The sequence below is a fragment of the Schistocerca piceifrons genome, chromosome 2 (genome assembly GCF_021461385.2).
Source record: "Schistocerca piceifrons isolate TAMUIC-IGC-003096 chromosome 2, iqSchPice1.1, whole genome shotgun sequence".
Classification (NCBI taxonomy): domain Eukaryota; kingdom Metazoa; phylum Arthropoda; class Insecta; order Orthoptera; family Acrididae; genus Schistocerca; species Schistocerca piceifrons.
In genome coordinates this window covers 479,903,860-479,919,561 of record NC_060139.1, presented here as the reverse complement: position 1 = coordinate 479,919,561, position 15,702 = coordinate 479,903,860, and the positions used below count along the sequence as shown (strand labels likewise).

At 44.4% G+C, this 15,702-nt stretch overlaps 1 protein-coding gene across 1 annotated transcript in view; it reads right to left on the bottom strand.

The window, feature by feature from the left end:
- The window catches only part of LOC124776253 (28 kDa heat- and acid-stable phosphoprotein-like), a 62,925-nt gene that overhangs the window by 23,597 nt on the left and 23,626 nt on the right, over positions 1–15,702 (bottom strand). Inside the window, exons 3-4 of the mRNA XM_047251126.1 lie at positions 3,372–3,479; positions 3,160–3,293 (exon numbers count right to left, since the gene is read on the bottom strand). Of these exons, the coding sequence (XP_047107082.1) occupies positions 3,160–3,293; positions 3,372–3,479 (242 nt within the window). The remainder of the gene's footprint in view (positions 1–3,159; positions 3,294–3,371; positions 3,480–15,702) is intronic.

Genomic DNA, 15,702 nt, shown 5'->3' with positions numbered 1-15,702 from the left:
TCTATACGCTTTGAGAGCATTGAAATAGTATAAGCCACAACTGATTGAATTTGCTGCGAACATTTTCCAGTGTCATCACACCTGTGAATGTCCTTTTACTTCAGACACAAATCACATTTTATGACAATTACAACTGGCTTTGGCCAACACTACCCATGACCATCTGAAGATGAGCAACATCAGCTAGAACTGGTTACGATTGTGTCTGAAATAAAATGTAGTTCATAATATGGCAATCACTGATCTCCTAGCATGTAATAAATTTTTTACTAACACCCATTTATCACCATTGCAAAATGGTCAACAAACAATGCCTGGGCCTCTGGCAGCATCAATCTGCATACCCTAAAGTTAATTGATAAAAGACCACATTGTTGCATCTTTTTTAAGGGAAAAAAGAACCATCAACTCTATCAATTATCTTGATATATTACAGCTGCATGCTTCACAATTGGCTGTCCAACATTTGTTTTGTAACAGTATGGTGTGCCACCACCTTGAACGAAGGCTGTTCTGTATCCTGGAACAGGCATTTTCAGGATATTAGATTGACAGAGGTGATTTATTCAGCCACCTATATGACCCAATACTATACCCTTTTATTTTTAACTACCGGCATTCAATAAAGACCAAGTTTTGCAAATGAATTTGAATCACTGATACCATCACAACAACTGACGTAGCATGATGCAATAAGTGGGTCAGAAGTTGTCATGCCACAGAGAGAGGTTAAGTAACAACATCCATAACAGCAAAAATCATTCACATTCTAAAACAACACTAAGAAGAGGCAAAATTAATGCTCAATCAAATGACATGACAAAGTACTACATTTGATCCTAAGTTGTATTACAAAACGTAAATTGCACATTGCTTTGAAGACAGACTGGGTAAGAAGAGACAGACGAGTATCAGCTTTTACATAGTTCACCCAGATAAATGATATCCTGTTGCTTTTGAAAAATTTCTAACAAAGATATCCAGATATATGTAAAATACCCAAAGTAAGAAAGACCGCGTGGATAGGGGGTGAAGGGGAGCGACAACAAAGAAAAGAGTAACTGGGGAGAGAAAATGCAAATATTCCATCTTGGAATGCATCACGTTTCTGAAGTAAAGGCATTCACGTTCCTCTGCTTCCTTGGAATATACAGGGTGATTCAAAAAGAATACCACAACTTTAGGAATTTAAAACTCTGCAACGACAAAAGGCAGAGCTAAGCACTACCTGTCGGCGAATGAAGGGAGCTATAAAGTTTCATTTAGTTGTACATTTGTTCGCTTGAGGCGTTGTTGACTAGGCGTCAGCGTCAGTTGATGCTAAGATGGCGACCGCTCAACAGAAAGCTTTTTGTGTTATTGAGTACGGCAGAAGTGAATCGACGACAGTTGTTCAGCGTGCATTTCGAACGAAGTATGGTGTTAAACCTCCTGATAGGTGGTGTATTAAACGTTGGTATAAACAGTTTACAGAGAATGGGTGTTTGTGCAAAGGGAAAAGTTCTGGACGGCCGAGAACGAGTGATGAAAATGTAGCACGCATCCAGAAAGCATTTGTTCGCAGCCCAGGAAAATCGACTCGCAGAGCTATTCAATTATAATTACAATTCATATTTCAGCAGGATGGAGCGCCACCACATTGGCACTTATCTGTCCGTAACTACCTGAACGTCAACTACCCGAGGCGATGGATCGGCTGCCAGGCAGCCCGTGACAGAACACTTCATCACTGGCCTCCAAGAAGCCCTGATCTTACCCCCTGCGATTTTTTCTTATGGGGGTATGTTAAGGATATGGTGTTTCGGCCACCTCTCCCAGCCACCATTGATGATTTGAAACGAGAAATAACAGCAGCTATCCAAACTGTTACGCCTGATATGCTACAGAGAGTGTGGAACGAGTTGGAGTATCGGGTTGATATTGCTCGAGTGTCTGGAGGGGGCCATATTGAACATCTCTGAACTTGTTTTTGAGTGGAAAAAAAAAAAAACCTTTTTAAACTCTTTGTAATGATGTATAACAGAAAGTTATATTATGTTTCTTTAATTAAATACACATTTTTAAAGTTGTGGTATTCTTTTTGAATCACCCTGTATCTGAATTTAATGTGTATTTCACTACAGCCTATGTAACAACATCAATAATTCATGCCAAAGTGTTGGCACAGTAGCTGGAGATAGATTACTTATATTCAGTGACAGAAGAAAATTTCATCACCACTTGGGCAGTGATACGAAACATGGTGCTGGCACTAAGATCTTGATAACCAGATATTTGGCAAGTCTTGGCTTAAATGCAAACCTGTGTACAACTCCATGGAATGAGGATATGTGAAAGTGCCCTTGGAGATATACCCATTATATGAGGAAATTTAGTTCACTTACCACTTGTATTTGTTTATGAAGAGCAACCTATGAGCTGGTACTGGGCCTCCCTTTATTTTTTTTACATTCCTCCACAACAATACACAATGCACAAGCAAGCACACAGTCATCAACACCTGGTACTTCCCAACAGATCGGAATGAAGAAATCATTTAACCATCACCACTTAGATCTTGTTAATGATAGCGGTAGGGGATTTATGCATTGTTCCAAATATTTACTGCCTACGTGTAAGAACAATTGAGCTCTTTACTCCAAGAGCATTGGCTTTAAATTACCCACTAAAAAAGTGTCACAATAATACTTATGTGTGTGTACTTGAAATAGGGGCAAAACTGCTAGGCCCAATTTTGTTGTTGAGAGTGCTGCCTTTAAAGCACTCTCCATTTCCCAAATTTATGATAATATTTTAGTTAATTGTAAATATACGAAAATTTCATTCAGTTTAAACTTTAACACCAGTTTTAAAATGAATGGAATTAATTATAACTTTCGGATTTTCATAATACTGTATTTATAATTCAGAATCTAAAGTAAAATTCATGTTACTTCTGCCAGTTTTCGATGAATTATTTTTCAACTTATCTGCTATTTTTTGATCAAGATAATGTCTCCGCACCCAGTCCACACTGTTTCTGGATCTAAGTGTAACCTTAAGATAAGTGATTGAGTCTTGACTCAGATGCAGCAAATAAGCTGTAATGGACTTTGTAAGAGCATGCAATGTTTTCTCTAAATGTTTTTATTAATGCCTGTAAGTGAAAGAACAACTTGCCTTTCCCTTCGAGACAACTCTGGTTTGGCTGAGGTTTTCACCGTCTCATTCAAACTTGATAATTTCTTAGCTTTCTTCTGAATCCTATTTGGATTCTCTACTTGAATCAAATTTTCTACCCCTTTTGCTTTTGCCTGAAAAACACAAAAATGTAACTAAAGAAAAAGTTTGTAATGCATACAAATGTATCTAGTAAGTGGAATTGACCCTACCTCCTCTTCACTATCTTCTTCAGAGCTGTCAGATGATTCACTATCTCCTTTCCCTCCCTTTGCTTTTTCTTCATCTTCTTCACTGGAACTTTCATCTCCCCTTTGTTCCTACAAAGTAAGCATAAATAATATGAAAGCACTTGGTCAGTTATGGTGGTAATATAATTTGCAATTTTGTGCAATGAATATATTACAATTACAGATATCAAAAATGAACTACATTAATGAGATTCCTTTTACCACAGTCAGAAATCGCACACAGTAAAAGTTGTTGAACTCACAATGAGACCTTAAAGGTTGGCCCTTTTTCATCTTCTTCACACTTGTATGATATGAAGATCAGTTGACTCTGAAGTTTTCCAAGTACAAGGCATTTCAACCGTGTTAACCAAAATGGCACATAATGTTCTAGACTTATAATAATGAGGTTGCATGTTCCATTGTCACTAGAGATAGATGTTTTACATCTTATTTGTATTCCATATTATGAAATTAAAATGTTAACAAACATAATCAGCTTCATTTTTAACTATTAACAGCATGAATAAACTATTCACAGTAAATAAAAGTTTGGTAGAAACCTGCGAACTATAATGTGAAAAAAAAACCTTTTTATTTTTAGAGATCATAACAGATACAAACATTATATTAAAAACAAATGTGATATTATTAATAATATGGATGTGTAATATACGAACAACAAGTACATTTCACTAAGTAACATGACCCACAATGATAATCATAATAAAAGCTAGCATATTGTATAAATGTAGATTTTTACAGGAATATGGTGCTTTTTAAATTCTATGTAGGAAGCATACTTCATTAACATTTATAAATACTTTTCTGTTAACAGGTTTTGAAGCCATTTCGTGCGTTGCATCAAGTTTGAAACTACTGAAGGTGAATGTAGCTGATATGCAATAGACTGAATCTTAGTACTATCTTCCTGAGAATTAATAAATATATGACAGAATTGGACTGGAGTTTTACTCTTAGAAGTAATAAATGTAACTGAACATTAATGTTGTCAAATGTTTACCATTAATTCAATTATATTTCTGGCTTGGTAGACCACCCCAAGAGCACAGGCAAGGGTTTTCATTAAACAATTCTAACAAACTACTTGTCAGTCACCCTGGCTACAATATTGTTTCACTGAAGTACTTATATTTTTGTACCTGTTTGTCTACTAATTTCTGAACTTCGTGAACAAATGGACCTGTACATTCTTGCAAGAACATAAGGATTACAAGTAACAATTTTCCAACGGCAGTAATACTATATTGAGCTGTGTAAGAGCGTTGTCTTGTTTATAGGTTATACTGCCTTAAAGCAAAAACAGACTTATCCATGCTTTATGAGAGTTCGATGGATGTAGACTGATATTGGAAACCTAAAAAATAACCTTAAAATATTTTACAAAATATGGCATATTTTCTCAGCACTCTATACTGCCTATGTACGAAAATGAAAACTAAATATGTCATCTGTATAAATAACAGAAATGTATCAATATTTGGTTACTGATCATGAACCTGTACACAAATTTTTTGCAGACACCAAAATATCCTCTACTGTTGCACTTTTCTTAGGTAGGTATTTTGTTATTTTTCACTGGCAAACTCTGTTTATGTGTATGGATATTTCAACCCATGAATCAAAGTTTTAAAATCAAATTAACTTGCTAGCTTCATCAATGGATTTCACACATCATCATCATCATCATCATCATCATCATCATCATCATCATCATCATCATCATCCTTTTTTACTGTATTTATAAGTAACTATTGACTTGTCCTGCATATGTACTGGTAGTATCCATGGCTGGATGACTTGTGTGGTGTAGTGGTAATTTGTGTAATTATGATTAAACTTCACAGAACTGAGTAACTGGATATCATCACTTTCACATAACTTACCACAACCTGTCTAATACTGTGAGCAGAGTATCAAAAAGTGCCACACTGCCAGTGTCATTTCTTGGCGTGGTTGTCACCCGCACGTTTGTGCCCTGTATTGGTTGTAAGAGCTGTCCATTAGCTGGCAATCACCACTGGGCCATGCTCTTGCTGCTGCAGATGGCATGTTAATCCGCAGCAGCTCCCACATGTCATGAGATGTCATTTCAAACGCCAATTAAATGTGGTATAGACAACATCTACGGCTCAAGAGAACTTGGAATCTCCAGTGCCTATCTGCTGTCAGCATCAAAATCCCTACAGTAGTGGCTGAGATTAGCCTTCACATAAAGGCAGAAAAAGGCTGTGAAGGACTGTAATTAATAATATGAATGGACAGCGAATATTTTTTATAGATTCTGGTAATGAGAATGCCGTGTTGTTCAATGGCCTGGAGCAAGTCTATCAACCGGACATCAGTTTGGCAACTCGCATGCAGCTAACTAGTTACCCAACATCTACAGTTTAACATGGAATGCAAACCACATTTCATTTCTAGCAAATCCCCACATCACTGATAGGTGAAAACTAGATTAAAAGGCAGAGTTAAAAAACAAGTAGTCTGCCCAAGATTCAATCACACAAGATTTCGGTTTCCAGGCTCGCACTTTACCGCTAGACTACCAGGCCTACCAGAGATTGTTGGTTGGTTGATCTGGGAGGGAGAGAGGTAGGGGACCAAACAAGAAAGCCATAAGTCCTTTGAACCAAGAGTGGTGCATCCGAAATAGAGATAGCCCCTGAAAATGTTTTATGATTTAATCAGGAGTCATAACAATAAAAGCAAGATGACTAAAAATGTAATGGACATTACTTGCACAATCAATAATAAAACCAGGATGAAGGTAACAGGGAACAGCATGTGGGCATACACGGAGCTCAGCATGCAAAAAGAAATGTCACAGCTGTCCCACCCCTGATCCATTAGTCAAGAGTGCCCACCACTATTCAACAAAGTGAGACACCTAGAATAGAAAATTGGATGCAATGAAAAGGTGGCAAACTGAATCTAAAAGTCCTTAAAATGGAGTAAAAGAAGGTTGAAAGAGTAACCTGTTCATCAAGGTACGGTTGGGGATGCCTCAGATCTAGTATACAGCGTGAGCCAGCCCTCCCCACCCACCCTTCCTTTGCTCTGGAGGTAGATTAAAACCTTATAATTGAGCATAAAAACCACTTTCAGAGAGAAAAGTGAGAACCACTTCAAACTACCCATGAGCCATCTGCGAAGCTTATAGAGAACAAGTCAAGAAGTCAATACTTGGAACGGAGGGCCAAAGGGAAAGTGCATTCCACCAAATATGAGCTACTGTCTGCATGCTCTACAACCACAGAGCTGGCTCGTTACACAACAAAACTATAAGTTAACCTCATATGACTGATGAGGGCAACATAGGACTGAGCATTCCTTCTAGGAGAAGCAGAAGGAAGAGTACCATGCTGCCGTAGTCTCCTTGATTATGCAGAGTTTATAAGATGGGCAGTAGCCACCATACATTGCTCTATTACTGAGCGAGCAAATATCTCACTGTCCCTGGGAGCGGCGAGACACACGACTTGGGAGCCAAAGAAAGACAACTAAGCAGGCAGCACGACGAAGGTCAGTGAGAAGGTGACAAGTAGCAGTGACCAAAATCTGGCGAGATTAGCATCAGTCAATAACCTGGAGACTGCTCAATGAATCATGTACATATTAAAACTTTGTCAAGGGAGGCTCATTTAATAAAATGAAGGTCTCTGTTAACAGCTGTCAGCTCTGCTATAAACATACTACATACTCCTGGCAGCGAATGATGTTTCATGCTGGCAGGAGATAAAGCATATCCTGTCTGTCCTCCAGTTTTAGAGCCATCTGTGTAATTATGGCAGCATTCTGGAACTCTGAGTACTAGATGTAACAGATGCTGAAAGGTCATGGGGCAACCAAGACTTTAGAACATTCTAATACCTAATCTATGGGCTGGGCACCATCCAAAGGGTGAGTGTGAAGAAACCCGTGGGTAGCACAGTCCCGGCAGGGGAGATTGAGATCTTCGCAGAGGGAAACAAGGCACAGTCCAACTGGTAATCCTACCCAAGTGATTCAGGAGGAAGACACCCCTCACATGTGAAGAGAATGGGAGACCAAGAACTGGTACCATTGAATCTAAGGAGGGAAGATCCCTGCATCGGCAAGGAGACTGTCTACAGAACTAGTCAAAGACACCAGTGGCCAGACCCGAGCCATGATGGTGGACTGGGTTTAAAAGTTTTAAAACTAAAGGAGCTGCTGAGCCATAAACCTGTCAACCACAGTCCAGCTAGGATGAAAGTAGGGACCAGTAAATAGGGATAAGATTAACATGACCTCACCTCAAGATGTGTGGGGAAGGAAACAGATAGCATTATGCTTCTGCATGCAACTGGTCTTCAGATGATGAATATGGGGCAACCAAGTCTGCTTTTTATCAAAATGGAGGACCAAGAAATGGGATAGTACTACAACATCTAGGTGCTGTATAAGTTAGTTCCAGACCTGGGTGGACAGTGTGATGGCAGAAATACATGACCCGCATTTTTGTAGGAGATAATTAGAAACTATATGATAGGGTCCACACAGAGGCCCTTTGTATGGTGCCTTAGAGCTGGTGTGCAACTGAGGCTATAAAGTGGGAGCCGTACCAAACGCAATGCAGGGGCAAACAGTGGACAAACAAAGGTACTAACCCATCAATGGTAATGAGGAAAAGAGTTGCAACACAGAGCCTAGTGAGGCACTGTTCTCTTTGACACATTGGGAACTGAGTTAAGTGCTGACCAGTGTCCAAAATTATAAACCACATCAAAGCACTACTGGCAACAAGAAGACCCTTCAATAGAAAGACAGAGGAGGAGGACAGACTTGCAGAACGGAAAGTGAAGTAGCACTGTAAGGGCTGTGTCACTGTTGTGTCCAAGCAAGTACTCCCTGAGGAGATGTGAGCTCTCTACAGGAAAAGGGGAGGGGGGGGGGGGAGGGGGAAGGAGACTGTGGGCAAGCTTCATTGTACTCTTAGGTGGCAATGACACTGTTTTCATAAAAGCTATAGGTCTTGTAATCAGATAAAAAAAAAAAAATTGTTTTCCTCATCTCGTCAGAAAAAGTGGACCAATTTCAACCAAACCTGGTACATGTATCACTTTCTGGAAAGAATTGCTGTGGGTGTAAGAAGTATCTACCGATCAAATGGGTGGAGTGGAGGCGAAAGAAGAGTCGGCCATGACACGTGAATACCAAGATTTAAGTCAACCAGTATTTGAGGCAGAGCACTCACTGACTTGCAACAAACTTCACACAATTTCAAATACCAAACACACCTATAATGACATATAATGATGACAGAAAAAAGGTTAACGCTTACTACATTTTTGCTCTTCATATAGGGAAACTGTCACATCAGGCATGACATCACAACATTTGCATTTATTACTTTGTCACTAATTCTATTCAAGATATATTTTACCAGACAAAATTCACATATGCTGCTGAACGCATCTACAAAATTACATCATTATACAATGCAATATTCAGGAAGGAGGAAAGGGAATGTTGGTTGGTTGGTTGTTTGAGGTTTAAGGGACCAAACAGCAAGGTCATCAGTCCCTTGTTTCAAATATGCTCCATTCTGCTAATGGGACATCTGAGGAAAGTCAGAACAATAAAACGGAAAAAGGTAAAAACGTAAAAGGGCAGTCATGTTGTCATTGGTAAAAACAAAATGAGGGAAGTTGGCAAGAGAACGAACCCAACGCTATGCTGAAGCAGCATAGGCAAGACCACCTGTGACTTAAAAGGTATAACTGCTATAATGCAGAAAGAACGTATGGGAATAGAAAGACTAACCAAGCCTTTTAAAAAAGAGTAAAAACAGTGTAAAAGGGGAAGAAAAGAGGATTCCGGTCAGGGAGGTGAATCGGGAATCTCTGAACACTGCCTACAGTGGGAGACACACAAACACTCACCGCCCTGCCCCAACACCAGAGAGAGATCAAAAACCTTAAAACTGAGAATAAAAACCACTCTCGCGGAGGAAACCGAGAACCAGAGAGACCATCCGGGAATCGTCAGCCAACATCAAAGGTAAAGTGTGGAGGAGTCTGTACTTAGCACGCAGAGCCAAAAGAAGGGGGCATTCAACCAAAATGTGGGCCACTGACTGGAAGGCTCCACAACCACATAGCGGGGGTGGCTCATGACGCAAAAGAAAACCATGGGTCAGCCTGGTATGGCCAATGCGGAGACGACACAGTGTGGACGAGTCCTTTCGGGAGAGGCGAAAGGAAGAACGCCATGGGCCTGGTGTCACCTTAATTGCACGAAGTTTATTGGACAGGGGAGTAGCCTCCCAAGAATTGGCCCATGACTGCGCGAAGTGGGATTTGATGTGAAGCCGTAAATCCGCTGCAGGAGGGGTTACAGAAAACGGGGGGTAAGTAACTGCTCCCCCAGCCAAACGATCAGCGATCTCATTACCCGGGATACCCACATGGCCAGGCACCCAAAGGAAGTCAATGGAACAAGCAGCACGGTGAATACCAGCTAGATGGTCATGGATGGCAGAGACCAAGGGATGGCGCGAAAAACACCGGTCAACAGCAAGAAGGCCACTCATCGAGTCCGTATATAACAAAACGCGGTTGTGTTGGGATTGTTTAATAAAGGTAAGGGCCTAGGAAATCGCCATCAATTCCGCAGTAAACACCCCACATGTAGGTGGCAGCAGATGACTTTACGTTCCAACAGAGGACGTGAAGGCATACCCAACATGATCAGCAGATTTAGAGCCATCAGTGTAAAAAACAACAGCATCCCGAAACTCCCATAAAATTTGGCGGAAAAAGGAACGGAACACCACCGGGGGGGGATGGAATCTTTCGGACCTCGGCGGAGATCCATCCGAATTTGAGGCCGAGGAACTAACCAAGGAGGGGTGGAGGGGAGGGAGCGAGGAAGACAGGACAAAGAAGGAAGCTGAAAATCACGGCAAAGAGACGCAAGGCGCAGCCTAACCGGTAAACCCACCCGAGGGCGGGAGTCGGGTGGGCTACGTCCATGGTCTGGGAACAGGATAGAATAGGAAGGATGAGTGGGAGAAGAACGGATAGTGAGGGCATAAGACACCAGCAGCTGGGACTGCCGAACAGAAAGGGGGGGGGGGGGGGATCCCAGCTTCAACCAGGAGACTATCAACAGGGCTAGTAGGGAAGGCACCAGTGGCCAAACGGATACCACGATGGTGGGCTGGATCCAGCATGTGCAGTGTGGAAGGAGCAGCTGAACCATAAACTTGACAACCATAGTCCAAGCGAGACAGAACTAGAGCACGATAAAGACTGAGGAGGAGGGAACGGTCCGCACCCCAAGAGGAGTGGGCAAGGAAGTGAAGGACATTGAGTTTACGGAAACATCCTACCTTCAGGAGTCTGATATGGGGCAGCCAAGTGAGCTTGTTGTCGAAAAAAAGACCCAGGAAATGTAACTGTGGGACCACAGGCAATCGTTGTGCAGCGAGATAGAGCTCTGGATCAGGGTGGATCGTAGTGCGGTGACAGAAGTGGACCACCTGCGATTTTAAAGGAGAGAATTGAAACCCGTGTGAGAGGTCCATGCAGAGGCACGCCGTACAGCTACCTGGAGCTGCCGCTCTGTAGATGCCATCGAGGAGGAACTACCCCAAATGCAGAAATCATCCGCATACAGGGCAGGGGCGACCAAGGCACCGACAGAGGCCACAAGTCCATCGATAGCAATGAGGAAAAGAAGGACACTCAAGACAGAACCCTGTGGGATGCCCGTCTCCTGGGTCCGTGGAGAACTAAAAGCAGTACCAACTCGAACTCTGAATGACCGATGGATCAGGAACTGGCGGATAAAAATCGGGAGTGGGCCCCGAAGACCCCACTGATGAAGGGTAAGTAAGATGTGATGGGGCCAGGCCGTGTCATAGGCCTTGCGAAGGTCAAAAAACACTGCAACCAAATGGCAGCGCTGGGAAAAAGCCTGCCGAACTGCGGATTCCAAGCGAAGTAAATGATCGATTGAAGACCGTCCCTCTCGAAAGCCACACTGGCAAGGCAACAATAGATCCCGAGATTTGAGGACCCAATTGAGCCGACGGGCTTTCAACTAACTTACAAACAACATTGGTCAAACTAATTGGCCGATAGCTGTCAACAGATAGGGGGTTCTTACCAGGCTTAAGGACAGGAACCACAATGCTATCCCTCCACTGAGAAGGGAAGTCACCCTGGGGCCAGATACGGTTAAACACCCGAAAAAGATGTTGCCGTTGTGGAGCACTGAAATGTTGCAGCAGTTGGTTATGAATGGAATCTGGGCCAGGGGCCGTATCATGAGAAGAAGACAGAGCAGAAAGAAATTCCCATTCAGTAAAAGGTTCGTTGTAAGATTCTGACTCACAAGGGGTGAAACATAAGGTGGAAGCATCAGCCAGCTGTTTTTGATGAAGGAAAGCAGCTGGATAGGAGGCTGACGCTGACGCCACTGAAAAATGGGTTGCAAGATGTTCTGCAAGAACTAATGGGTCCGTACAAATGCCATCTGGGAGGTGAAGCCCTGGGAAGGTGGACTGCCCATGGCAACCTCGGAGAGAACGAAGTGTAGCCCAGACCCATGACAGAGGGACAGTAGAACCAAGGGAAGAAACGAATCGTTCCCAACGCTTACCCTGTTTGATTAAATAACGGGCTCTAGCATGGAGGCGTTTAAAGGTAGTAAGGCTGGCTACAGATGGGTGCCTCTTAAAGTGTTGCAAAGCTTGACGGCGATCACGGATGGCAATGGCAATGGCAATGGCTGTACTCCACCACGGGACTTGCCGGCGACGAAATGGTCCAGATGAGCGCGGGACAGCAAGGCTAGAAGCGCCAACAATCGCGTCGGACACGTCACGTAGGACGTCATCAATACAACCCGACAAAGAGGGAGAAAACTAGACCTGTGCAGTGTATAGAGGCCAATCAGCGCGGTGGAAAGACCAACGAGGTAACCTGTCCATCGGGGAGCGGGAAGGGAGTGTGATAATCAACGGGAAATGGTCACTATCACAAAGGTCATCGTGTGGCGACCTGTGTTGAAGGGAGGAGAGAGGGAGAAGAAAGAGAAAGATCAATGGCAGAAACGGTACCATGACCGGCACTGAAATGAGTAGGGGAGCCATCACTAAGAAGGCACAGGTCGTGGTCTGCAATAAATTGGTCTATAAGAAGACCTCGTCTAGATGGAAAGGCACAGCCCCACAAAGGATGATGAGCATTAAAATCCCCAAGGAGGAGGAAGGGAGGAGGAAGTTGCTGAAGAAGGGTGGTTAAGGCAGCAGGTGTAAGAGTCCTGTCAGGAGGGAGATAAAGATTGCAAACTGTGACTGCAGAGTCTAAGTGGACCCTAAAAGCAACCGCTTCCAATGTAGTTTGGAGAGGAATCCACGTGCTAGCAATGTCTGTACGGACCAACGTACAAACGCCACCAGAAGCCCGCAAGGGTCCGACCCGATTTCGACAGAAAACACGGAACCCACGGAGGGTCGGTGAGTGAGCATCAGTAAAATGAGATTCCTGGAGAACCACACAAGCTGCAGAGTAGGACGAAAGAAGGGAGTTCAATTTCGGAAGGTGACGATAGTATCCATTACAATACCATTGGAGAACCACAGAACGATGGTTTAAATGAGGGCTGAGCACGCTAAATCCAGTCATACCGCCGGGTCCCCACCCGTCACCGACAAGGAGGGGGCGACATCCATGCAGGGAAGGGACCTCTGGTGACAACAGAGGCTCTTTGTCCCGGGACTTATGTTTCTTCTTCTTTTCAGGCTGAGATCGAGGAGGGCTGTGTGGCATAAAGGAGCCAGCTGCAGCAAGATCAGGAACAGAAAGAGACCGGGCGACCTGGGGGCCGACAGACCGCAGCTCTCGCGGTCGCCGTGCGGCAGCAGACCTTTGACCTGGAAGGTGTCGGGAAGGGGCATCCCGGGCGAGGCGCCCTTGACCGGCAGATGCCGAAGGAGTGGGACACTTATCCGGCTGGGGAGGGGGAGCAGCGCCCATAGGAGAAGGTGTGGGAGCTGCAGGGGAGGGGGGGAGGAGAGGGGTCCGGGATGGGGGTAAGGAAGGGGGAGGAAGGGGTGAAGATGTAACCAAGGTGTAACTAGATGTCATGGACACAGGGTGAAGTCGTGTATATTTCTTACGGGCCTCTGTGTAGGTTAAACGATCGAGGGACTTATACTCCCGTATCTTTTTTTCCTTCTTATATACTGGGCAATCTGGTGAACGTGGAGAATGACTACCATGACAATTTACACACACAGGACGGGGAACACAGGGACTCCCCTCATGGAGTGGACGTCCACAGTTACCACAGAGAGGGGCCTGTGAACAGCGGGAAGACGTGTGTCCAAAACGCAAGCACTTAAAACACCTCATAGGAGGTGGGATGTACGGCTTCACATCACAGCGACAGACCATAATCTTAACTTTCTCAGGGAGGGTATCCCCTTCAAAGGCCAGGATAAAGGCACCAGTATCAATACTATTGTCTTTAGGACCCTTCTGAACACGCCGAACAAAGTGAACACCCCGCCATCCGAGATTGTATCGAAGTTCCTCATCAGTTTGAAGGATGAGGTCCCTGTGAAAAATCACACCTTGTATCATATTTAGAGACTGGTGGGGGGGTAATGGACACAGGAATTGTGCCAAGATGGGTACAGGCACGAAGAGCCGCAGATTGGGCAGCTGAAGCAGTTTTTATCAACAACGAACCCAACTGCATCTTGTCAGGGTGTCCACTTCGCCAAACTTGTCTTCAATGTGTTCCACAAAGAATAAAGGTTTGGTATTGGTGAAAGTATCTCCATCAGTCCTGGTGCAAACTAGATAACGGGGTAAGGTTTTGCCCCTAGCCGACGGGCCTGACCCTCTTCCCAGAGGGTAGCCATTGAAGGGAAGGCCGAAGGGGCAAGAGAAGCAGCACTTGAGGTATCAGTTCCACGCAGAGAGACGGCCGCAGAAGAACGGCCAGAGTTCTGGACCCGTATGCGTTTCATTTGCATAGCGTCCGCCCTGATACCACCCACTCCTATCAGGGGCTCTTCTCACGGGCGCCACCCAGCCACAGCAAGGGCCGTCTGGCACGGCGGCCATTGCCGGGAGTTCCGATGCTCCAGGATGACGAGCAACCACTCCAAGGCATGCATGAGGAGGTCACAGTTCAGGTATCGGAAGTGTGATCCATGTGTGTTCAGGGGGCTCAACCAAAAGGGTACATAGCGACCCCACCACACGGGCTGGCTACCGTGCTGGCTATGCACCCTAGTATCAGACAACGACGTGAAAGAAAAGGTGGAATGTACTAGGAGGGCGCACGTTGGAGACACTAGGTAAGGTGCTCTTCCTCAAATGGCTCACACTACGGAGGAGAAATTTTGTAATGGAGGTCTAACCCCCGAGGGGGACGAAGGAATGCCAAAAGGAGGAGATGATTATGCAACAAAGCCGAATTGGAAAACCAACAGAACCAGGAGGATAGCGGGGGCCAACATAAGCAAGGACACCAAGAGAGGGAGAGGAGAGGGCGAGGGGAAAGGAGCAAGGAGGGGAAGGGAAAGGAAATGCAGCCCTGGAGAGAAAGAAGGCTGCAATGGCTCGGGGACCCGTGCTCGCCACGCACATATCCACATAAGAGTTGTGGACCCCCTGGGGGGGCGGGGGGGGGGGAGGGAAAGAGACAGGGCGAGATGTACTAAGAGATTTTTTTGGGGGGGGGGGGCTGAGATGGACAGAGAGGGGGAAGAGAAGCGGATGGATAGAGTGGGGTGGGGATGGGGAGAGTGGAGCAGCAGATGGGCAAAGGGGCGGGGGTGGAGGAGATTGATCAAGGGAGAGGGAAGAGGAGCTGCACTAACAGCACAGAAACAAAAATATACTAGGGCAATGTCGGGAACTCAGCTAGTTCATAAATACACTGTAAACAAAAAAATTATGCACAACAAAGGAATTATTTGAATGAGATGGAAATTGGTAGACGTGACGTACATCTACAGACAAACAAATGATTACAATTTCAAAACTATGATTTATTCAAAAGAAAGAGCAAGCCAATAATGTGTTGGTCCACTTCTGTCCCTTATGCAAGCAGTTATTTGCTTGGGATTGATTGATATAGAGTTGTTAGATGTCCTCCTGAGGGATACATGCCAAATTCTGTCCAGCTGAGCAAGGGATTGTCAAAATCTCGAGGTGGTCCTAGGGCCCACCATCAGTGCTCCAAACATTCTCAATTGTGGAGAGATCCAGCAACCTTGCTGGTCAAGGTAGGGTTTGGCAAG